At 43.3% G+C, this 26,020-nt stretch overlaps 1 protein-coding gene across 1 annotated transcript in view; it reads left to right on the plus strand.

Annotated features, from left to right (window-relative positions):
* SNAPC3 (small nuclear RNA activating complex polypeptide 3) overlaps positions 1-25,561 on the plus strand; it is a 33,925-nt gene extending 8,364 nt beyond the window's left edge. The window contains exons 2-9 of the mRNA XM_038402538.2: positions 11,546-11,623; positions 14,332-14,416; positions 15,798-15,902; positions 16,602-16,751; positions 19,059-19,141; positions 20,696-20,860; positions 21,636-21,743; positions 24,305-25,561. Coding sequence (XP_038258466.1) covers positions 11,546-11,623; positions 14,332-14,416; positions 15,798-15,902; positions 16,602-16,751; positions 19,059-19,141; positions 20,696-20,860; positions 21,636-21,743; positions 24,305-24,452 — 922 coding nt within the window. The 3' untranslated portion in view covers positions 24,453-25,561. The remainder of the gene's footprint in view (positions 1-11,545; positions 11,624-14,331; positions 14,417-15,797; positions 15,903-16,601; positions 16,752-19,058; positions 19,142-20,695; positions 20,861-21,635; positions 21,744-24,304) is intronic.
* Positions 25,562-26,020: the final 459 nt, after the last annotated feature.

Genomic DNA, 26,020 nt, shown 5'->3' on the forward strand with positions numbered 1-26,020 from the left:
TTAAGATTTTGGCAGCTCATCACTGCCCTACGTGCATTTCTCTGTCTCAGTTTCATCACCCCTTCTGAGCATTCTTTGGACTGGGTCAGAGTCCTCTGGGGCCAGGCAGAGTTCTTTCTGCTGCAGGAGCCTCTCTAGTTTGGTCAAAGTACAGTCTTTAAGATTAATCTTTCTCCATTGTATCTCCTCTGGGAGAGACCTGTTTACAGTCTTGGCTGCAAAGATGGCTATATGTAGACATAGAGGTATTCTGATACAACAGTTTTCATAACCACTTCAGAAGATCAACTTAGGAATTCTGATTGTGAAAACCAATTCCACAAATCACCGCAATTCTATGTAGATCACTGCGTTGTCTTTCAAGAGAGACTGTCAGCTGTTTGTTTTGCACTGGTGTTGAAAGAGCTCATGGCACTGTTTGTAAAACAGTTTGTCCTGATTGCTTTGGCTAGAATATTCCTCTGCAAGGATCATTAGTGTGCTGTGAACCAGCTGTCTGTTGCCCCCCCCATGTGTGAGGTACCTCTGTATGCATGTGTTTGTTTGTCCAGCATCAGTATAGGGTGCCCATCTTTTTTGCAAATGGCAGAAACGGTGAATTACACCTGTCATCTCAAATTGGTGCTGATAAAACCTTTGTACTATATGTGCCAGCATGTGTTCTGCATATGACACAAACTATACAGAAAAACTTGTTTACAGAAATATTTCAAGTTTTTAAATGTTCGATACTACTTGAGTATATACTGTACTATATATAGTATACTCAAATAAATCCAGGGTCTGATATCATGGGTCTAATTATTCCTATGTGACTCCACTGACTTTAATGAAGTTACATAGGGACAAATTTGATCCCAACTGTATGGGCCCTTGCTAGAGAGGGAAATTATAACTAACAAATCAAAAACATCTAAAAATGTGACTTCCGTGGAAAGTGATGCAATTCTAATATCTGATATGTCTCAGACTACTAGATATAGAAACAAAAGTGTCACCCCTTTAGAAAATGAGTGTTCCTGGCTCTCTTATGTTATGATGCTTCTGTCAGAATCCTTTGACCCAGTCAGCCATGCTTTTCTTTAAATCTTGCACTATCTTGGCTTCCATAACTCACTTCCTTTCTAGTTCTCCTCTTACCTCTCTGATTGCTTCTTCACTGTGTCCTTCAGAGACTCTTCCTCATTCTGCCCCCTTTCCAGCTTTCTGTGGTGGGTTCCACAGGGTTCTGTCCTTGGTCCCTGTCTCTTTGCCCAGAGATAAGGTATAGAGGGAGATCTTATCCATGAACACAAGTTCATCTCCCAAGATGATGATTCCCAGATCTACCTTTCTATTCCATACCTGTCCTCTTCTGTCCAAATTAAAATCTCAGCCTTTTGTCTGACATCTTTGTGGGTGTCTAGCTGTCAACTCAAGCTCACCATGGCTAAAGCAGCACTCCTAATCTTCCCTCCTAAACCCTCCCCGTTACCTCCTTTCTAAATTAGTGAGGATAATGCCACCAGTCTGCCTGTCACTCAGGTCCATAATCTTGGCATCATCTTTGACTTGGACCTCTCTCTAGGCCTTCCCATCCAGGCTATCTCTAAGGCTATGTCTACACTACAGCTTATGTTGGCATAATTTATGTCGCTCAGGGGTGTGAAAAAACCACCCCCCGAGTGACATAAGTTACCCTGACATACGCGCTTGTGTGCATAGCATGATGTCAGCAGGAGAACTTCTCCTGCTGACACAGCTTCTGCCATTCGTGGGGGTAGTTTTATTATGCCAACAGGAGAGCTCTCTCCCATTGGCACAGAGCATCTTCACCAGACATGCTGCAGCGGCACCACTGCAGTGCTGTATGTGTAGACATACCCTAAATCTTGCCAATTCTTTCTGTATAATATTTCCAAGATATGGCCTTTCCTATCCATCCACACAGCTAAAACTCTCATCCAGGCTCTCATGTTGATTTCTGTAATATTCCTCTCTCTGGCCTTGACAAATGCCATCTTGTCCTTCTCATAGCCATTCAGAATGTTTCTCCAAAGATCATTTTCCTAGCTGGCTGCTTTGACCATGTCACCTACCTCTCTTTGCATCCCTCCACTACCTCCCCCATCTCTGTCGTAAACATAAGCTGCTCATATTCACTTTCGAGACCATTCATGGCTTATTCCCACCCCAGTTTCCTATCGCATTCACTATCGAGCTGTTGGTGCTGGCCTCCAATTGGCCGATGGTGCCAGTCCCCATTGCTCACTTGTAAAATTTTTCAAACAAGCACCTCATGTTTTCACCCATCCTGTCCTGTATGCTTGGGAGGCATATCTTATAAATATCTGAAGAGCTACATCATTATCTCACTTCAAATCTCTTCTTAAGGCCATGTCTACGCTACCAATTTGTGTTGACAAAAGTGATGTTGACATAATAGAAATTGGAATTTCACGGTCACACTTGCTCCCTCTGTTGGCAGATGGCGCCCACAGTAGGGGCACCATCATCTACAGTGTGAGCAATGCACTGTGCGTACTGATCCCACAGTCCTCCTGTCGCTAGGTGTTGTCGGAAGGCGTAGCGGATTGTGGCGCATCTTGGGACCAGGCTCAGTGTCCCATGATACATTTTTTTCTGTCCCAGCACTCCATGGGCTTCCAGCTTTCTTTTGTGGCATTTTTTCAATGGCCCTTCTTTGCTGTGCACCCCGGCATCTTTGTGAGAAGGGATGGATCCCGCATTTCTCTCCTATGCTCTGTTAACTGTTACGAAGACATCGCGGATGGCAGTGCGGTTAATCGTGAAGTTGCTAACTGAAGAAAACTTGCAGGTACCCGACATTCTGCGTGATATGGATAGGAAAACTCATCTTTGCTGCAACACCTACAAAGAACTTGACACTTGTTAGGCTGCTGATGTGCTGAGACTACTGCCTGTTATGCTAGCCAATGCTTATCGTTTACTTGTGCTCCCCCTATCTGTCTGTATCCATCTGTTGACTTTTGGATGTCTTACATTTAGATTGTAAGCTCCTTAGGCATCTCTTTTTTTGTTCTGTGTTTGTACAATGCCAAGCACAATGGGGTCTTTGTCTGTGACTAGGGTTCCTAGAAGCGATGGTAATACATATAATAAATAACCTATCGCTAGTCTGTGACTGATTGTTGCATCTCTTTGTCTGGTTCTGTGTTCATGGGGGAAAGAAAGAAGCAATTTATGTGGCAGGATATTTTAAATGGCATCTGTTTGAAGCTGCTCAGGGGTTTGGAATGTTAGACATCTCCGCAGGGAAGTAGATTAGTCGGCAGTGTGCAGATGGAACAGTCAAAAGGGCCTGACGAATACATTTTCTCCTGGCTCTGCAGTTTGGCGTGTAGATATCTCCCATCTCTTATGTGGGGAGTGTGGGTGAATGTAGCTCTATTTTTGGAGTAGAACTCTGGGATATTCAGGATAAAAGGTGTGATATACATGTTGGATGTATTCTCCTTATTGGAGAATGGGAAGTTGGAGATTTTCAAAGTTGCAAGGTAAACTCTGTGAAGAGAGGGGAAGGGATATTGGTTGTGGGGGAGAGGAATTTAAAAAATCCTTTAGCTTTCAGCAACTGCAAACATTTATTTTTATTAATTCAGATACTCTCCTGTAGCGCTAGCTACGTCGCATTAAGAAGTGCATTCTGAGGAAGAATTAGCAAAATGGCAGCTTTCAGAGAGACACAGCTGCTATTCATTAACTGGAAATACTGAGTACTGACCAGAAAACTTCTAAAAACTGTCTTAAGCTTTGTTTTTAATATAGATTTACCAGCTATCTAAGGGCTCAATTGTGAGCAGCCTTACAAAGGGGCATAAGATGTCCTTTGATCCATATCACCAGTCTGTGCAGAGGAACTGGGGAGTAGCTTCTGTGGGGCCACTTATTCCTAGCTCCTATGCACGTAGGTGAGGAGAGGATACAGTTATGACTCTGTCCCCTTTCCAACACACTAGTTCAGGGGTTCTCAAACTTCATTGCACTGCAACCCTCTTCTGACAACAAAAACTACTACTACATAATCACAGGGTGGGAGACTGAAACCTGAGCTCCACCGCCTGGGAGAGCCAAAGCCCCAGGCAAGGGGCCTATAACTGAAACCCTCTGCCCAGGGCTAAAGTCCTTGGGCTTCGGCTTGGGCCCTGTGCGGTAGGGCTCTGGCTTCGGCCCTGCGCCCCAGCAAGACTAAGCCAGCCCTGGCAATGGGGTTGCGACCCACGGTTTGAGAACCACTGCTCTAGCTGATACAGATGAGTTGGTGCTGAGGGAGAAGTAATCTGCATCAGGTATAGAGCCAATGCAGCCACAAGCAACGTGGGAACCAAGGATCAGACTGAGACTGTGAATCCCAGTCTGATTCCAGAACACTATAACTAATCACTGAAATTTTCTTTTCAAAAGGTGCTAGTAAATGAATCCTCCTGTCTTATCAACGTGAAAAGGGGTAACTTTCTATGGGGTAACACGCAGGAGAGTGGAAGAGTTAAAGCTAGTGCCATACTGATGTAACATAAGAACCTTAAGAGAATTTGTTCCCTATGGTGAAATAAACCAAAATCATCTCAAATTTAATATAAAACACCATAAACTGGGTTATTACAATTAAGGCATCTGACCAGAACCAAAACTTCACTTCTGTGGAAAGATGTTTTCTACACAAGAGTCTTCATGTTTGATAACAATTGGATGTCTTTGTTGTGCGTCCTTAGTAGTTAATCTCTTCCTAACAACCGGATTTATCATAATGTATTGTAGCAGGAAGAAGTGAGTCTGATGTTGCAGCCAGCACTGACTGAAAGCTTACAGCCAGTGCTACTCCATGAAATAGAGACTTTGCTAGCATAAATAGCATGCACTCTGAGGTTTAAAGGGATACCATAAAGACTCTTTTTAATGTATGATTTTTCTCTGTGGTTAATAACTCAGTTCTTCATTTACTGTCAGTTTCACTTTGAGTTTCATGCCTTAGCCCTTGAACAAACAAGGAGAGTGCTGTATTATACAACATCTCACAGATACTTTCTATAGTTTTAAGATCATACATGCTGAACTCGGCAGACTTCATACACATCAAACAAAACAACAACTAACATCCTTAGCCTAGCAGAGTTTCAGTATTGGAGGACTGGATAGCACGGAGATCAGTAACTGAATATGGAGCCTTTCGCTTCTAAGATACTGGCTCAAATCTGATCCAGTTTAGTAGTGACAGAGAGTCTTTGCTGTAAGACAGCTGTTCATTGGCCTATGTAAAACTTTGTGCCCATCAAAAGAAACTGCCCATAATAATTGTCCTCCTTTGCTGTGTCTACACTAGACCTTTTTTTTTTTAATGTACCCCTTTTTCCCCCACAGCCGTAGTTCCATCAGTGTGGCAATGGTGGGAAAACTTTCAAGAGGCTGTCAGTATTTTAACTACCATGTTGTCTCTCTATGCATGGAGCAGGTCAGTGCACCTGGTGGTTGCATTTCCAGTAGCCACTTTTGGCTAGCACCTGTGGTGGGTGGGAAATTTTTAGGACAGGGTGTATAGACTAGATTGGGATCGGAAACCTTTCAGAAGTGGTGTGCCAAGTCTTCATTTATTCACTTTAATTTAAGGTTTCACGTGCCGGTAATACATTATAATGTTTTTTAGAAGGTCTCTCTCTCTCTCTCTCTCTCTCTAAGTCTATACATTAAACTATTGTTGTATTGTAAAATAAACAAGGTTTTCAAAATGTTTAAGAAGCTTCATTTAAAATTAAATTAAAATGTTGATCTTACGCCGCCGCCCCGCTGCTGGTCTGGGGTTCCGTTCACCTAGGTCGGCAGTGGGTTGAGCGGGCCCTGTGGCTGGGACTCCAGCTGGCAAGGGGCCGGCAGCCAGAACCCCAGACACGCAGTGGGCTGAGCGGCTCAGCCTGCTGCCGCTCAGGGGTTCCATCCGCCGGCTCCTGCCAGCCGGGATTCCGGCTGCTGGTCTGGAGTCCCGGCCCTGCCCACATAGCGTGGGTACCTACCTTCTCCCTGGTTCTGGCCATTCTCTTTCTCTCTCTCTGCACTGAGCTGAGGGTGGGAGTGCACTGAGCACAGGGCTGGGGGTGAAGGAGCAGGCTGAGGGTTGGGGTGCAGGGTCTGGCCGGGAGCTACAATGAGGGAGGGGGCTCAGGGTTGGGGTAGGAGGTTTGGGTGTAGAGCGCTTACCTGGCAGCTCCCATTTGGTGGGAGGGGTGCAGGTGGGCATGTGGGGGGGGAGGTGCAGGAGCTCCCGTTTGGTGCTCAGGATGGGGATAGAGGGTTCAAGAGTCAGGATGTGAGGGGTGCATGGGGTGTGGGAGGGCTGGGTATGTGGGGGGTGCAAGAGTCAGGGCAGAGGGCTGGGGCATGTAAGAGAGGTGCAGGTGTCAGGGCATGGGATGTGGGGGGCCTGGGTATATGTGGGGTTGCCAGAGTCAGGGCTGGGGTCGTGGGGGAGGTGAAGGAGTCAAGCAGAGGGCTGGGTGTGTGTGAGGCGGGTACAGGGCTCAGGGCAGGGGCCTTGGGGGATGTGCGGGGCTCAGGGCAGAGGGCTGGGTGTGTGTGTGGGGGGGGGTCAGGGCTGGGGGTGTGGGCTGGGGTCGTGGGGTGCTCACGGCAGGGGACTGGAGGGGGTATGTCCCACTTCCCCAAGGCCCTGCCCCCGCTTCTTCTCTGCCTCCCTCCGTGGTGACTCCGCTCCTCTCCTATCCCCTCCCTCACAAGGGCTGGCAGGGAGGGAGGGACGAAGAGGAGGAGGAGGGGCAGGAACCCAGCACACTGTGGGAAGAGGCAGGGGAGCTGGCAGGACCAAGCTTCTGCCCCTTGTCCCCTGCCCCCGCGGGTGGGGAGCGGAGAAGAGCGGGCCGGGCTGGGCCAGGCCGGATTTTTAATGGCATGCTGCTGCCTGCTGGGATCCCGGCAGGCAGCAGTGTGCCATTAAAAATGGGCTTGCGTGCTATCTTTGGCACGCGTGCCACAGGTTGCCGACCCCGGCCTAGACCAATTGCCAGTTTTTGCAGAGGCACCGAATATTGAATGGTAATGAAAACTGAATTACTTTTTTCCCTTTTAGAGATGACTGCTTCTAGTCAAGTTTGAGGCATGATAACAGTATAGGAAAACTTGCACTGTGACTACTGTACCTGCTGTATGGGTACAGTAGTCACATACATACAGAGCTACATACTCCATGTGTCAACCTGAGCAGTACGAGAATAGTTCCTGAGCATAAAAGGCTCCTATTAACTAAAAGAGACCATAAAGTATAATGCTTTTAGTGAATAATAATAATGACAGTTGTGAAGCCACCAGAAAATTCCTACAAGTGTCTTACACCTGGAAGTGCTTGAGCACTTAAACATTTTGAAAGGCAACTTTCAGTGTTATCTTTATTCAGAAGAGTGTGCATCATCCTTATCTTCACTGCTTATTAGCCTTAGGGTATGTCTACACTGTCAGAGTTTCTTTGCCAGCAGTTACATCGGCTCTCAGAGAGCATTGAAGGGAAACCGCTGTTGTGTGTTCACACTGTCAGCTGCCTGTGCAATAGCATGTTCACACTTGTGGTACTTGCATCGGTATTCGGAGCAGTGCACTCTGGGCAGCTATCCCACAGAGCATCTCTTCCTCTTCTGTGACTAAGTGTTGTGGGAAGTCGGAGGGGGTTGCTGGGCATCCTGGATCCTGTCCAATGCCCTGTGAGGCATTGCTTTGCATCCCAGCAATCCCTGTCTCTAAGGTGCCACAAGTACTCCTTTTCTTTCATAGGACTCTTTGATGAGCTCACCCCAGCCCTGTGGTACAAGGACACAAGAATGAGAGCTGCCCCATTGTTGGAGAAGCGTTTGGCAATTGCACTGTGGAAGCTGGCTACTCCATACTGCTACCAATCAGTCACTAACCAGTTCGGAGTGGGGAAAGTCTGTTGGATTCATGTTGACGGCAGTGTGCAGGGCCATTAATCAAGTCCTGCTCCGAAAGACTGTGACTTTGGGCAACGTGCATGACATTGTGGATGGCTTTGCACAAATGGGCTTCCCTAACTGCAGAGGGGCGATAGGTGGCACGCACATGCCAATTCTGGCACCAGACCACCTAGCCACCGAGTACATTAATCGGAAGGGATATTTTTCCATGGTTCTCCAGGTGCTTGTGGATCACTGTGGGCATTTCACGGACATTAATGCAGGCTGGCCCAGAAAGGTGCATGACGCATGCATCTCTTGGAACACTGGCCTGTTCAGGAAGCTGCAAACAGGGACTTTCTTCCCAGACCAGAAGATCACCATAGGGGAAGTTGAAATACCCATTGTGATCCTGGGAGACCCTGCCTACCCCTTAATGCCATAGCTTATGAATCCATACACGGGGAACCTTGAAAGCAGCAAGGAGCGGTTCAACAACAGGCTGAGCAAGTGTAGAATGACTGTTGAGTGTGCTTTTGGCCATTTAAAGGCTCGCTGGCGCTGCCTAGATGGGAGGCTGGACCTTGCCGATGACAATATTCCTATGGTTTTAGCCAAGTGCTGTACGGTCCATAATATTTGTGAAGGGATGGGTGAAAGCTTCACTCAGAGCTGGACCGCTGAGGCTCAGTGCCTGGAGGCTGAATTTGAACAGCCAGAGACCAGGGCTATTAGAGGGGCGCAGCGCAGGGCCATAAGGATCAGGGATGCCTTGAGGCAGCAATTTGATGCTGAAAGCCACTAATATTTGTTGCTATGCCCAGGAGTGCAGTACTTGTAATGCTAGGAGTGATTTTGATTGGTGCAGACGATTTAGGAAAATTGCCTGATGCTTTGCAGGGTTATCTTTTCTTTCAGTTAATAGAATAATGATTGCTTTCCAAAACAATTCTTTTATTAAAAAACCACAATTGGAGGGGAGAAACAAACAAAAAAACCACATCAGCACTGCGGGGGATGGTGGAAGGGAGCCTCCCAGGAGGAGATGGGGTTCTGGGACGATTAAAGATTTGTGTATGTCTAGGTATCATATGCAACCTTGTCCTTTGGACTACAGTGCAGTGGGTACTGTACTTCAGCAGCGCTAAACTGTAAATGGATGAGTGTTGAGTGCAGTGGGTACTGGGAGTCCACAGGGCTGGACTGTGACAGGGCAGGTGTGGAATGCAGCGGGTATTGACTGGAGCAAGGATATTGCAGAGTGCAGCATGCAGAAGGTCCTCTACTTTTTTCGTGGCCACTTCCTAATCCTGAGCAGCTGTTCAGCTGGCAATAACAAAGAGGGAGGGTGGGCTCCCAAGACTATATCTGTGAAGCCAAAATGCAACATTTTATAGAAGCAGTATTGTTTGCAACACACAGACCACTGTATCAGTGTTTTAAAACACAATCACTATTCACATACCTATCACTAACTGGCTGACCCAGGCAAGCACACATGAGACACAAGTCCCCCCCCCAAATGGTGAGTAGCCGCAGGGGCATGGGAATTCAGTGTTTCAGGACAGTACTGGGCACCTGGCTCTTGGGGAAAGCCAGCACTGTAGGGGGGCCATTAAAATCATTACTGTCCCCACATTTTCCACAGGCTGTATTCGTTAATGAAGATATCTCGCTGCTGAGCGTGAGCAGAGAATTAAGGAAGGGTCTTCTCCAACACTGCCCTTCCACCCGGCCCTTACGAAGCTCGCCTGTGTGCAGCAATGGTCCCCTCCCCAGTGATGGCAGAGTGGCATGGGAAAGTTGCCCTTAATGGGGCAAAAAACAAAGCAGCTCTGCCAAAGAACGTGTGGCAGGAGATTGCCCAGTGTCTCCCTGACAGCTTCCTGGAGATCTCTGAGGCAGATTCCCGTGAAGCAAGGGAGTCAATCAACACCCTGTTCCGCTGCTATGACTAGGCATGAGGTGGTACGTGCATCACACAGACACAAGCCTGCCTTCTGCAAATCCCTCCGCGCAAGGTCAGCACACAGAAAACAAGACGGCCTTCTGCAATCCTTGTTCCCCCAACAACTTGCTTCAGCGATTCCCAAAATCAGAGCCACTTTCCGGGGGCCTCCTCTCCTGTTTTCCGCTTTGCCAAGCTCCAACTGCTGTGTCTGGCTAGCCACTTTGGGGTAAAGAAGTGCTCCTGGCTGCATACATCTCTGAAAACCGAGTGGTCCTCTGCCTCTGGGTCTCCGCCCCGTCCACATCCTCATCCAAGATTTCCTCTTGGCTTGGTCCAATCTTGACTGGCACACAAGCCCCCGAAGTATCCTCAGGGCTCTACGCAGTGGAGGTGGTGTCGCCACTGAGTATTGCGTCCATCTCTTTGTAGAACTGGCAGCTCGTGGGCGCAGCACCGGAGAGCGGTTTGCCTCCCGCGCCTTGTGGTAGACCTTCCGCAGCTCCTTCACTTTGACCCGGCACTGCATTGTGTCCTGGTCTTGGCCCCTTTCTGTCATGCATCGTGAAACCTTTCCATAGGTATCATAATTGGTACAGCTGGAGCGCAACTGGGATTGGACAGCCTCCTCTCTCCAAATACTGATGAGGTCCAGCAGCTGGGCATTGCTCCAAGCGGGGGATCGCCTGGTGTGCGGAGCAGCCATGGTCACCTGGAAAGATGTGCTGAGACCATGGCATGCATTGCGAGCAAACAGGAAGGGGATTTACAAAATTCCCAAGGAATTTAAAGGGTGATGTTGATGGTTGGTAACCTGAGGGCAGGGTAGTAGACTTCAAACCGATGACCAGAGACGTAAAAATAGGCATTGTTCCAGGAGGCCAATTGCAGTGCTGTAATTGACCAACGTGTCTACACTGGCACCATGGCGCTGTTGTCCTGGCGCAGAAAGCTGCACACCTCTCGTCAGGGTGGGTTTTTTTTTTTTTTTTTTACAGCACTGCAACTGCGCAATTTCTGCGCACAAAGTGGCTTCCCGGTGTGTATACCCCAGGAGTTTCATCGCAGAAAGCTGCTTTACTTCACAAAAACTTGCCAGTGTAGATGAGGCCTTAATCTTGTCCAAATTTTTGCACAGATTTCCTATCTCAAAACAGGGAGGCTTTATCATTTGTACTCGGTTCATAATTTAGTAAACTTTTGGAAGACTAACCTGGGGTTCAGGAGAGCTAGGGTCTTTCAGTATTCTACAACTGACTCGCAGAGTGGCCTTAACTCAATCACCTGTGTAAATCACTAGGAGATCCTCTGACGAAAGGCAAAAAAACAAAGTAATATTCATTTTCACTTCCAATTTCAACAAAAACTTAGAAGGAAAGCAGGAAACTGGTTGATTTGGCTAGGCATGACTCAAACAAATATTAAGTAACTACTATGAACTAATAATCCTTTGCACTTCCTTAGACTTTTTCCTCCCAGGAGCTCAAAACACTTCATAAAGAGTAACACATTTACCTTTGCAACATGCCTGTAAGATAGGTCAGTAGTATGTCCCTTAGTTTACAGATTGGGAAACTGAGGCATAGATTATACAACTTGAATAGCTTAATTGATTTTTTTATTATGAAAGAAGAATGAAAAAATATGTAATTACCGTTCTTATTTTCAGTATTGACATGTTAAAGTCCCCTGATAAAGAAGATGATCCAGAGATTATTTCTGAAGACAGCAGCCTAGTAACTCTTCGGTATGTTGGATTTTGATGCCCTTATCAGAACCTGGATAAGATAAATTCTTTAACTGCTGTAGTACCACAATGTGTGCGTTGTTCAGGCAGTGGTGTAACTGCTGGGCAGTTTCTAGTAATACATTAAAGATCTGGAAACCATTTTAAGGGAGCATAGGTTGCACCAACCCACTGCTTTATGTGCTTTAAAGAATTCTGGAGCAAAAAAATAGAGATTTCTTTCATGCCATCTGCATTGAAGGATCTCATTCAATAAAGACTATCAGTTCTAGTACACAAGATTCTGATATGGCTGCTGAGATCTAACACCATGCTAATGCTTTTGGAATGACTTTTAGAGATCCTTAGAGTATTAGGACAGAAAGGACCACCAAATCATCTAGACTGACTTTCTCATATCACAGGCCACAACACCACCCAGCAATCAAATTCTAAACCTAACCGCTAAAATTAGAGCAAAATGTGCTAGGCTTCAGGAGGCTAAATTATTGTGTGCCACAGAGAGAGAACGGGGGGATTGAGATGTGACATTGCCTGAGGACCCTTCAATAGCCCGGAAATTAAGTGAGATATTCCCAGATGATCCTGGCAAGCGATTTGCATGCCACCCTGAGGAGGAAGGCAAAAAACCCTAAGGTTACTGCCAGTCTCACCAGTTAGAGCCTGGGGCCTGTGCTACACTGAGGGGGGGCGGTTCGAATTAAGATACGCAACTTCAGCTACGCTATTTGCGTAGCTGAAGTCGAAGTATCTTAGTTCGACTTACCTGGCCGTCCTCATGGCGGTGAGTCGACGGTCGACTCCACTTACTCCTCCTGCCGAGGTGGAGTATAGGTGTCTCGATTTGGGGATCGATTTATCGCGTCTAGATGAGATGCGATAAATTGATCCCCGATAGATCGATCACTACCTGCCGATCCGGCAAGTAGCAAAGACATACCCTGAGTGTGTGAGCAAGAACCAACCAAGCACCGAAGAGAAAATCCCCAGTACTACCTCAGAGTACTGGCTTATTCCGTCCATGGTTCGATTGACAACTGTGGCCATCTCTAATGCTACAGACACAAACAAACAAACCACACCTATAGTGGGGGTTGGGTAAACAATCCCTTTCTGACTCCTGCAGGTGACCAGCTGAAACATGAGATTTTATAGATTCATAGATACTAAGGTCAGAAGGGAACATTGTGATCATCTAGTCTGACCTCCTGCACAACGCAGGCCACAGAATTTCACCCACCCACTCCTGCAAAAAACCTCTCACCTATGTCTGAGCTATTGAAGTCCTCAAATCGTGGTTTAAAGACTTCAAGGAGCAGAGAATCCTCCAGCAAGTGACCCGTGCCCCATGCTATAGAGGAAGACTAAAAACCTCCAGGGCCTCTTCCAATCTGCTCTGGAGGAAAATTCTTTCCTGACCCCAAATATGGCGATCAGCTAAACCCTGAGCATATGGGCAAGATTCACCTGCCAGATATTACAGAAAACTCTTTCCTGGGTAACTCATATCCCACCCCATCTAACATCCCATCACAGGCCATTAGGCCTATTTACCATAAATATTTAATTACCAAAATCATGTTATCCCATCATACCATCTCCTCCATAAACTTATTGAGTTTAATCTTAAAGCCAGATAGGTCTTTTGCCCCCACTGCTTCCCTTGGAAGGCTATTCCAAAACTTCACTCCTCTGATGGTTAGAAACATTCGTCTAATTTCAAGTCTAAACTTCCTGGTGGCCAGTTTATATCCATTTGTTCTTGTGTCCAGATTGGTACTGAGCTTAAATAATTCCTCTCCCTCTCCGGTATTTATCCCTCTGATATATTTATAGAGAGCATCTAAGTCACCTCACTCAAGGCAGCGGGTTCCCATTCTTGGATCACTAGGAGAGCTAGGTATCTCTTTGCAGCCTGGATTTAGGTGTCTATCCCCAAGACAGGGACAGGGTTTAGTACACGCCCCTGTTGTCAGCATTGCTCTTCAGCTAGTTTCGGTGGCTCCTTGCCTTGCATGCTGGCTTTTGTGGATTGTATTCATAGCACCTGTCTCTTCCCTTTTTATTGTTTAGGAGCCTAGGTACTTAATTTGGCCTTGTGGACCACAGTGGTGGTGGTTTGATTTTCCAGGTGTCTGAAAGTTAGGCACTGTGATGCTCAGCACTGCAACACTGAACTCCCTTCATGGATTCCATCCTGGATTTTAACCTATTTAATATTCTTTGTAAACTGCCGTGTACGTTGATGGTTTGATATACAAAGATATACATCCATACAATGTTTGTTCAGAAGATTTCAGCCAATCTAGATGTTGAACTTTCAGTTAGTTCAGTGAGTTTTTCTGAACAGGTGGCATTAGCATGAAGTAAAGTGAGTGATCAAGACATTTATATAGGCTTGCTACACCATGATGTAATCAAAAAGATAGGTTTCTGCCTACAAAAGAACATTATTTCTGGAATATTTGACAATATTTGACCATGGTCAAATAACAGGTGGTCAACTGACTGGTCAGTTGACATTATTCAACTAGTCAGTTGACCAGCTGGCCAAGCCTCATCTCTCTGTAAGTGTTGAGTTTATTCCATTTTAAACCAGCACTGCAGTTCCCATGTCATTTTAAAATCTGTCTAATTACAATAAATAGCAGGCTTTATAATGCCATTTTGCCTTGTGTCTCTCTCTTGTTGCTCCCAACCCTATCAAGAATTAGAAAGAAGGCCATGGAGAGGCGAGAAGAAACCATAATTGTAGATCGCACTTGCAGACAAGAAACATTTACTTATGAGATGGTAAGATTTCCCCCCTTCTTCTCCTTCCAGATTCTCAAGACAATCGAGCCATGTCAAGAAAACAGCTCACAAGGGCTTCCTTTGCTTTTTGTTTTTGATTTGCTGGTGAAGCCAAGTATATCACCACACTATCGTACTATGAGTTTGCAAACAGTGACTAAGATGACATATGCTCCTATAAGAGGGTAGCCCACACTGCAACACTTCTGGGGAAGGGACTGTCTCTCACTGTGTTTGTAGAGTCCCTAACACAATAGGATTCCAATCTTGGCTGGAGCTTCTAAGCATGAACATAATATTACTGATAATAACAACAACATGATTACTGTTCTGTATATAGGTGCCCCAATGTGCTGACATATAATACGATCAAGGCATAGACACTATAGGCACCTAGAGCTCAGGAGTCATGGGTTGGGGTCACAACCTCATCTTTAATTTAAAACAAAAATATCCACAACCATAAGGGACAGACTTTTTTTAAAAAAATGAAAGGTGAAATCCCTAAATTTCCAGCTCCTGGAATCAATTTACTATTCAAGAAAAACACCAGACATGATGAGAGTTGAGAATTTCCCTGTGTGGCCCTCCTTATATGCACTTAACACTGCTGCCTCCCCTTGCTTTGTCTTGTGTGTGTGTTTTAACATTGTGTAGTATACATAAGAAACAAATCCAAACCAAATGGGGGGTAAGGAGTTGTCACGGATATTTTCTAGAAAACAGTAGGAGCTACTTAGCAGTCCTGTGAGCCAAGCTCTTTAAAAAGAAGGCACATGTCTGGCAATGGATGCTCCAATACGGCAATGTCAGTAGTTGCAATGGAATCTATTATTGTAAGTAAAATATACTAGACAGCTGAGTTTTGCTTACATTAGCAAAAGAGACTCCAGTGATAGAGTCCAATTAGCTTGCACTTGAAGGACTAGCATTTATCTCTGCACGGGGCTACAGCAGCAGCAAGCATCTCTGCTCTTAAAGCTAAAGAGCATTTTGTGGTGGCCGGATTGCAGTGAAATCCTTTTTCAGCCAGAAGTCTGTTTTTGTTTGGGGCAATGTTCCCTAACTGTTAGAAAAGGGAGAAATTACCTCCCTTACTCTGTTTGACAGCTGGGGGTTCATCTTCAGGAAAGAACATAATAAGAATGCTTTCAGCTCATATCCAGAATATGCTAGTTTGTACTATAGGAGGATGAGAGGCATAGTAGTACTGGATTCTGGGCTTGGATTTTCTTGAAGTTTGGATTGAGTAAAGAGGCCTCAAATTATGTACATCATTAGTCTCTTGTTTTCACTCACTTCTCCCATGTTTAGTTTCTGATCCATTGTACAGTTTGCAATAGAATGCACTCAGATGTGTATTAACATGTTATCTTCCTAGGAGTCTCATGCAATTGGAAAGAGGCCAAAAGATCCAGCAGATCTAATTGAGGAAGGAGAACTTTTCCTAACTCTGAACATCTTCTATCCTGTCATATTTCAGAAGGTTGGTATTAAAAATTCTCTGGGTCAGATTCTGATACTTTTTCCCACCTTGAATAGTTCTCACTCCACAAGCAGTCTCATTGAAATCAGTGGGATCATACAAGGAGTAAGATGCTACACAAGACTGAGCGTTCTTATTTATCAGTTAACCTGTAGGTGCTACTACAATTTATCCAAATTGCGGGTCCACTATGCGAGACACTGTATAAGCATACCATAAATCTCACACTCAGACTGCCAGAGACTGGCTTTCTGTGATTCTAGGTGGTAGTTGCAAAAGTTTCAGTCTTTTCTTAATGGTTCAGTAGTAAATTCATAGTTTTACTGTAAATCAGAATGTGTAGCATGTAGAACTAAGGTGAGCTCTGTGGGGCTGGCCAACAGTTGTACTCAAGTTACTTGTAGGGTTGCCATCTTTGGTTGGACAAATTCCTGGAGATTTCATCACATGACATAATCTTTAATTCCTAGTTATTTGCAGCCATGAAAAACTTTGAGTCTGTGCTTCAAATTAGTTCCTTTGCTCTAAAAACTGGCTGCCGCTTTACAGGGGCTGTGGAAAGCTGATGTCAGCCTTTTATGGGGAGGAGTTAGGCCTTGTGCTGCTAATGACTCCAATTAGTCATTCTGTAGCAGTGCTGGTGGTAGAGACATTCTGGCCCTGTTGTGAATTGAAGGCTGCTCACTGTTTCTTTTGTAGCATAAAGATCACAAACCTTATCAGACAGTGCTTGTGTTGGGGAGTCAAAAACTCACTGAGCTCAGAGACTCCATTTCCTGTGTCAGCGATCTTCAGATGGGTGGTGAGTTCAGCAGCCACCCTGACCAGGCACCAGAGCACATTAGCAAGGTACAGTCATCTAATGTAAAGGGGATGAGTGTGTGTGTGTTTGTGCTTTGTTTCCGGCCCTCCTCCCTCCCCCTCCCACAGTAAAATGTAATGATGCAGTTAAATTACATACTTCTGTTAGTATCCAGATATCATGGTGGGAGGTCAAATTTAATACCAAGATACATCTGTAATCTGAGAGAGATTTACTGACCTTTGCAGAATGCTTTTTGAGATGCATGGATAGAAAATGCGCTAGTATAACTTTCAGAATGCTTTGAAGATAAAAAAATGAGTGTTTATCTATTAAGGTCTATGAAATGCATCACATGTTTCTGAGCACTAGAACATAACCATTACAGCTATAGTTATTTGCCGAAGTCACCAGATGCCTGTCAGAGTGAGACATCAGCTCTTCTGTTTTCCTTGGCAATTAAAATATGGAGAAACCTTTTGCACACTCTGCACTTATTGTGACTTCTTAAAATTACTGTTAAAATCTGTAAACACATGCATGTACACACGAAGTATATATACTAATTGTATTTTATATCTATGCACAATTACACATATAACAGACATATATATATATATATATATATATATATATATATATATATATATAAAATATAAAACTTCCCTAAATTACAACAAAATTATTTGAAGAGCTACATTCTTAAAATATGTTTCTATATAGAGTCCGGCTAACATGCCAAAGCAGCCTTCAGCTTTCTTTACAGAATTTTACTTTTGTAAATTAAAAAGTTATTAATCTGGAAATGAATAGATCAGTGCTTAAAGTTTTGAATAGGGATAAAAGACTACCTTTCTCTGTCCCCATTTAAATGATTATTTAAAAAATAACCCCAGGTTCTCCAAAAAGTAATCTATAATTTACTGTGGGATGCTCCTAAGGGTAAATTGGCATCTGCCTTACTTATGCAATGGTTCCCGCTGTTCCTTAATTTTATTTATATATATATATATATATATATATATATATATATATATATATATATATATATATATAAATAAACATCGAGAGAGAGACCTTGTGCAGGCTCTTCACTGACTTTCAGCTATATATTTGTGAGGTTAATCTATTTCCTTTTGTGTACCTTTCTATTGTTTTAAGTTCCCAAACCCATAATAAAAAATGCTTTATGGTATGACTGCATTTTCTATTCATATAAATACTACTTGCTGCTAATTTTAGCCTGTCCACATGTACAGCTCTCCATGTATTGTAAAGCGCAGCTGATTAACAGAATAACACATGGTTATTTTGCCAGATAGGTTTTTCCTCTTTTTTTTTATTTGTTCCTTTCTAGTTGATATGAATAGAGTTTTTAGCAAAGGAGCTCACTCTTTTATATAAGAGTTAATCTACACAGCCTTGTCACAGAACTTGTGTAAATAGTGGATACTCATTGGCTAGCTTCAGTAATTTCTGGTGATGCAGAATTCTATGAGCCCTGTTAATGCTGATATGAATGGCATAAAACATTAATTATCCTCTCTGAGAAAATGTGTGGTACAAATGACCCGTCTCTGACAAATTGTGTAATTAAGAGAGCATTTTGTGGGATGCTGGATCTCTTCAGAACACCCAAAAGGGGGATGATTTGACCTTCCAAATCAGCACGTCCGTCTTGTTTATGGAGGTGTGAGAAGTCACTATTGCCACATGGCTACCTTTTAATGTATGTGTTTTGTCTGCAGGATTGCAATAGAGTTGATGACTTGTCATCCTGGGGAACCGCGGGTCTTGTGGCACAGCCTGCTCTGACCTTGCTAGTTTTCAGCACCTGGAGAGTTGTGCCTAAATTCTGTAAATGATGCTCATGGGTTTTTAGAAATCTGTGAGTAGCAGAATGGGGAAATAATAAGAAAAGAAACATTATCTACTGTATGATCTATCAGCATGATCAGTTTGCCGTCAGAGTAACTCTGCCCTAAATTTTAGTTCTGTATTGTTTGCAAAAAATCACACACCGTAGCCAGTGATTATGCAACAAGCCATATTGTAACATCAATATTTAAGCTGAACTCCCCAGTGAAACCAATGGGGAGCTCTGCTTAAACACTGACAGAATGATACAGCCAAATATAGTTGCATCCGATGAAGTGAGCTGTAGCTCACGAAAGCTTATGCTCCAATAAATTTGTTAGTCTCTAAGGTGCCACAAGTATTCCTTTTCTTTTTCCAAATATAATGTACATCCATAAAGAGTACCACAAATTAGCTTAATTTTGCAAGGTTTCTGTTGTTTAATCTATTGTTTTGTAGTACAGTACTAACGTTGTCTCTCTCTCTCTCTGTCCAAGGATCTCTACAAATCTGCTTTCTTTTATTTTGAAGGCGTTTTTTACAATGATAGAAGGCACTCAGAGTGCAGAGATCTGAGCAGGTATAGTATGCATAGTCCCTTAGTGGGAGGAGACCCTTAAAGAAGAGAAGAGAAGAGTAACTTGACTGATTCTGCTGCTGCTATGTGATGTTTCTAGGAACACGAACTTTTAATGCCTATGTGGAGCTAAAATAATTCCCCAGTTAGTACATTTTACAGCTTATCCTCCTTGCCTGCCCTATTCTTTACGCTCACTTTTTCTCTCCTTCTTGGAAAACCCCCTAATTTCTCTCCCCTTCCATAACCATCCCCAGCACTGAACTGATCTTCCTTAAGATCTAAAACTGCTTCCTCTGTATGAGCTGGGTCCATTTATGTGTTGGGAACGAGTTCTATGAAGGGGAAAGGATTGGCAGCTGCAGTTTTGCCTGGACTAGACTTTAAAATGTCCTATTTACAAAGGGCTTGTCTACACAGTGCTGTAATGTGTTCTACAGGGGGTGTGAATTGTAGAGCGCGCTACCTGCCCCATGTAGACCCTGCCAGTGCAAAGTAAAAGATGTGCATTGATGTAATCCCATTTCAAACAGGACTATGTCAGTGCGCACTAGGTGACTTTTAGTTTATGCCAACGTTGTCTATGTGGGGCAATCAGAGTGCTCTATATTTCATGCCCAGGTAGAGACTACTATGGTGCCATGTAGAAAAACCCAAAGACTGCTAAAGGGTGCCTCAAAAAGAAAAAAAAAAAAAGAAGAAATTAAAGAAGAAATTAAAAATGTGCTGTTTTTGTGAATCCAGCAACCCCTAGTCTCTTCCTCCCATTACTGAGCATATATTGAATACTTTCTATACAAGCTGGAGATGGCAGAGAGAAGTTATGTGATCATCCCTGAGAAAGGAGAGGGGTCGGGCTGGGATGGGAGGTGTCTTTGAAACCATTTCAAACTGTGGTTCGATTTTGAAAACTTGCTGAATTAACCCATCAATACCTGTTTATATGAAGGCCATATGGCCTTTGTCGGGAGCTGCACTATTATGGTGATCAGTATAGAAAACCCTCACAGCTGGATTTGGTTCCTTACTGTGCCACAGACTTGCTGTGCAATGTTGGGCAAGACGTATAATCTCTGTGCCTCACTTCCCTGCTCACAAAATGAGGATGATCATACTTTCCTAGCTCAGAGAAGTGTGAATAAATGCTACTTGTGGTAGTGGAACACCTCATAGCAATGAGCATGTTCTAGAAAATCCAATAAATGTGAGCTGAGCTCAGAAATAACCATGCAAAAGGTGATTGAGGCTTGGCATGCTACAAAACACATGAGTTCCATGCATGTCCACGAAAGTCCTCAACTTTACTTGGATTTCTTTAGAAAAACGATTGGCATTGGATTCCGGGCAGTCTCAAGGCACAGTGTATAACTCTGTGAAAATGTGTTGTTCAACAAATCCCTTGCACACTAATGTAAGAAATGTAAAAAAACTTTTTTTGTAATCAGTGCCCTGATGAAGAGTTTGACTCACCTAAAATACAAGGTGCATAGCTAACTTTCCTACGTTTTCAGCTTCTAATATAGCAATCCTAACTATGGTCTGTCCATGAAATTTCAGAACAATTATTGAGTGGTCAGAATCTCATGACCGAGGCTATGGGAACCTTCAGACTGCTAAAATGGAGGACTACACGTTTAATGACTTATCCATCAAAATTGGTTTTCCATACCTCTTCTGTCACCAAGGAGATTGTGAGCATATCATTATCATCACAGACATAAGGTAAACTATTTGGGAATGCTCATGCAGTTACTATAAGTGCTTTGCTTTTGCTCTTGATGTCAGAGAGTGCTTGATAAACACTAGTATCAACACTACTTCAGAAAGCTGAAGTAGAATAATTTCTACAGTATAATAGTGTAATTTTTATGCAGAATTGGCTTAGTAAAAAGGTTTTATTCTGTATGCACCTAATCCTCTGCAGCAAGGAAGGAGATAGACAGAAGGGAAATGAGACCATCATGTAGTAAAACAGCCATAAAACTAATATTGGATTGGCCCAGGTCCTGCACTCCTTTGCCTTTTGTTAACAGTCTGCTCCTGCAAGATACTCAGTGTCTCCCATGAGTTGGTGAGCATTCCTGTTGTCCTCAGTAGGAATGCTCAATGTATGGCAGGCAGGAATACTCCTTCAGTTCTCCCACTTATAGAGGAAGCCAAAAAGCTTTTGTTCCCATAAGCCTGCTATACCTAGGGTTTGCACTGAGCATCTCTTAGGTGGCACTTGACATCTCCCAGGATAGGGCATTTCATGTCTAATGGAGATCAGCTTTACCACTGACCCATACTAGTGAGTCTGTCATATGATGCGACTAGTATTCATGTCTTAAGATTTGTGTCTGTGTACCACAATTCTGAATGTGACTTTCCCTAGTCTGCACTGGCCTCTAAATTGTGGTCAGCATTGTCCTCTAACCTGCCTGTCTGTGACAGTGTTCAGACACAATAAAATGATGCAATGTAGCCAAGCCCTTTATTCTGTTCCTCTCTGTGCAAGGCTTGTTCATCAGGATGACTGCCTGGATAGGACCCTGTATCCCTTGCAAATCAAGAAGCATTGGTTATGGACTAGAAAATGCTTTGTATGCAAAATGTATACAGCCAGGTAAGTGGCCAGTGCTATTTGGTTAGCCTGGTTTCTTCATCTATCTAAGACTTCTGTTAACGGAAATCTTTTTAGGTGTCTTTTTTTTTTTTTTTTTTTTAAATATAGTATGTGTTTTTTGTTTTGTTTTTGTTTTTTTAATCAACATCCTCTGTCCTTGTACTCCAGGTGTTTGTGTCCATATAGAACTAATTCAGATTATTAGCAAGGCACAACACACTTTTTTGTTATACACAAATCCTCAATTACTGTCTCATTTTCTGAAGAATGTCCCTGTCGTGCCCATCTTACAGACTATTGAACGATAGGGGAATCTCTTGTAGGATAACCAAAAAAGAGTGGAAAAGAGGGTGGCAAACCTCTGGACAGCTCTCTTATGTTTGACACTTAGAATATGAGCACATAACCCAGATGTATTTATTTTAAGGTTTTTTATAGAGCAAAATGCTAGATTAAAACAATGATTATAACAAGACAAAATCAGTCTCTTTTTCAGGAGTCCACGTGTTGTATCTGTTTAAAAAACAGTGTCTGCATTAAAGTGTAGATAGTAGAGGAATAGGAGTAAAGCTAACACCCTGATTTTACTCTACTGCTTTAAGTATTTCAATGCAATCATTTTAAAGGTTAAAAAAACAAAACATGTAGCTTCTCTTCCTCAGCAGTTTAGTGGGTCGTCTTCCCCCGCTCCCCCCCAATTGTCTCTCTAGGCTGTGTATGCAGAAAAATACATTTGTGGCCATTTGTGCTAATCCACACACAGGCTTTGCTAGCTGTTGTTAGCTAGCAAAGAGAGATTAGAGAGAACTGTGAGCAAACCCTCTGTCCCCTGCAATATTTTACATCCCATTCATCTGGTCTTAGGAAAAGCCCGTCCTCAGACATGGTAGAAATCTCTGTATCAGGAAAGTAAACCAGTCCCTCAGGCTAGATATGACACCCTGGTGTTTCATGGAGTTTTGGCTAGGTTACTTCAAAACGAAGTTTTGGCTGGTTGCTCTAAGTGGGCATTCATGCCCCTTATCCCAGTCTGATGCATGGACTGTGCTCCTTTATCTTTATCTTATTTTGTCATTGGATCACTCAAGGTAATCAGGCAAAATGCTGTTGGGACAGCCATCTTAGCATTTTTAGCAAGTCCCATGGATGCCATCAAAAGTGGCCATAATCCATCTGAGGAGTCTGACCGTAAGGGCAGGTGGAGCCAAAGGATCAATGTCGGGGAAAGACAGGGTGGGAAATGCAGCTGATGTTCTCTAACTGCATTATATTAAAACTCAGATTAAGCACTAAGATTAAGTGGGGAGATGCTGAGCCACGGCTGGCCAGAACAACTTTGGCTGGACATCTCTGCATGTTCAGTCTGTGTTGGATAGCATCTTCAGTCACTGGTTTTTTAATGAGTAGCAAAGGCCTTGTCTACGGTGCAAATATTTGCACCAGTGTAGCTAAAGTTCACTAGTGCAAACCCCCTAGTGTAGATGTGCTGCACTGGTGCAAATAGCGACTGGTAACAGTACAGCTTACCTTTCTCTTTTGCAAGTCATTTCTTGCATTAGTGCAGCCCATCTACACTCAGGGTTTGTACTATGTTTATACAATACCTCAGTGCACTGGGTGCGGATGTCTTTGATCTGTGTCAAGTTCTCTAAGTGCTACCATATAATTATTTCGCTGCACGTCTACCGTTCTTCATCTTGACAGCTGTATTGATCACTTCACCTCTATTGAGAGGTATGGAGCAGCACCCTCCCTATTTAACCCAGTCTCCCCTGCCTCATTCAAGCCTATGATTGAAAGGAAAATATTGTGCGTCTGTATGCGTAGATGCACTTGTGTAAACAAAATTTCACAAGTGACCAAACTGCATCAAAAACAATACAAGCTCTTAAATTAATATATAATTAAAACTGCCACTCGTCAGCTAATTGACAACAGTCAGTAAGAGAACTTAGATTAAAAATTCAATTCTAAGGACCATGAGGAAAAGCTTTGGATGGCAGTGTTCAGTGTCAATCCCAATTATCTCAACCTCGGTTTCTAACAGTGTGTCTCCCCATTCAGCTGATTCCCAATTCTCTGAACAGGTTTGCTTATTGCTCAAGCAGTTTGCATAATTGGGGAAGCTATTGTACATCTACATTCCTCCCCCTCCCCAGGCAAATACAGTTTTAATTTGTATTAAGTTGCCAGGCAATGAACCGGAGCTTCATACTATTGTATTATAATTTGAGTACCCAAAAGTTTGCTCAGAGCTTCGCAGAACAAGTAAGAACACAGCCCCTGTTAGATGCTGCTGCTGCAGTAGCAAGTTTGTGGAGGTGATTAAGGGAATGTGGTTCTTGGCAAGCAGGTTTGGGAAGGAGCTGTCTTTGCATGGAAATGGAGTAAGATGGCAAGGATAAGATTCACCACAGTGGGTTATGGTATCTTTCATATTTCACTGCATGTACAGGTGTTGAATGTAACGAATCTAAGAATAAGATTTTGATGGGGGTGTATCCTATCCACATTTAAATGTGTCAGTCTAAAGTGAAACACCTGTGTTTTAAAACCTGCAGGTGGGTGACTAATGAGGACAGTCTCGCTCCAGAGGACCCCTGTTTCTTCTGTGATGTTTGTTTTCGAATGCTCCATTATGATGCAGAAGGCAATAAACTGGGAGAGTTCCTTGCTTACCCTTACGTTGACCCAGGGACTTTCAACTAAGACTTCAACAAGAATGAATTCAGTGAACTGGAACCGTGAATCTGCTGCAGTGGCGGTTGGGTGGTTCTGAACAGATGTAGTCTGAAATACTGCTGGGGTTTGGGATAGGCCATCATTCCTTTGTTCAGAAGGGGGGTTCCTGCACACATGAAGTTTTGAATCTTATTGGTAATCCAGAAAGGGAGCATTTTCTTTTACACAATGGATTAGTGTGGAGGAAACAGCCTCAGCCATGCTTCGTTTTAACTATAAAAATGTAAAGTACTGTTTACTTTTTTTTTTAAAGTGCCTATAGTACATTAAATGTGGAACTATAGACTTCCAGGCAGAGAGACTTACACTTATAAATCTGGGTGTCCAAAGCTAGGGTCCTGAATAAAAGAAATCTGATCTTTAGAAGCTGAGCACCTATGGCTTCCATTAACTTCAGAGGATACTCCATTTGACTTGTAGGCACCCTGGTTTGAAAATTCTGGCCATATTCTCTTCTGAAGAAGGGCAGATGACTTTCATTAACTCTGATGGCAGTAATCCAAACCAATCAAGAGGAGACAATACATCCTAAGAAACTAGCACTCTGTGCCTGGTTTATTTCCAGGTCTCTTGCTTCAAGCAATGGCTACTTGTTCATCTCAACACATTTTCCTTTCTTCTTTCTCTCTCTGAAGGAATAGGCATTTGTGAAGAGTAAAATATGTTGCATTTAGCAATGCACAGTGCCATACATTTCAAATGAATTTCATGTTTATTTCAATTCCTATGCTCCTGAGTATATCATTTAAAGTTCGTAACGGGTATTATTGGTCGCATGTGCATTTTTGCTATTTTAATATTACTTGACTTCTCTATATTGAAACTTAATAAAGTCCTATAGTCTAATTAAAATGTGACCTGTCAGCCAAGTTTATTTTGCTCATGCAGTATTACATAAGTAAGAGTACCTCTGCTTGCCAAGATATATTTCAATCTTCCAGGGAGCCTAGATGTAGAGTTTTTTGTTTTTAGTCTGAAATTCTGGGAAGTTGAACAGAACAGACCTCTGCTGTTTGGTAAGAGTAATAGCATGAATTGCTCTTCTCTTGTAAATTTCAAAAAGTCCATCAGCTTTCCAAAAAAAAAAAAAAAATCTGCTTTGCTCAGCATGGAATTGCCTTCTCCCTGTGTATATATGAAAAAGGTTTGTCAGAACTCATTCTGTATTATTCAGGTTTTTATATGCCTCAATCCTGCCAACACTTGCACATATGCTTAACTTCACTATTGTGAGTAATCCCACTGATTTAAAAAATTAAGTATCTGTGTAAGTGTTGGCAGGGGATCGGGGTCACACTGTGCCCATCACTTTTGTATCTGAATGCCTTCCTGGGGCACGTTAAGCATTGTGACTGGAATCGGTCAGTGGTGCTTTCTCCCTTCCTCTACAGTGAGAAGAATTATGTGAGGAATTATGTGTATAAAATTTTATTTTACTCTTATCTGCTGTGCTGTATGTCCTTTGAAAATAAGGTCAAAGAAGTGCACCTTCCACTTGGGATGGAAGGTGGGGAGATTTGTGGTATTTCTCAATG

Source organism: Dermochelys coriacea, chromosome 5, assembly GCF_009764565.3.
Source record: "Dermochelys coriacea isolate rDerCor1 chromosome 5, rDerCor1.pri.v4, whole genome shotgun sequence".
NCBI lineage: Eukaryota > Metazoa > Chordata > Testudines > Dermochelyidae > Dermochelys > Dermochelys coriacea.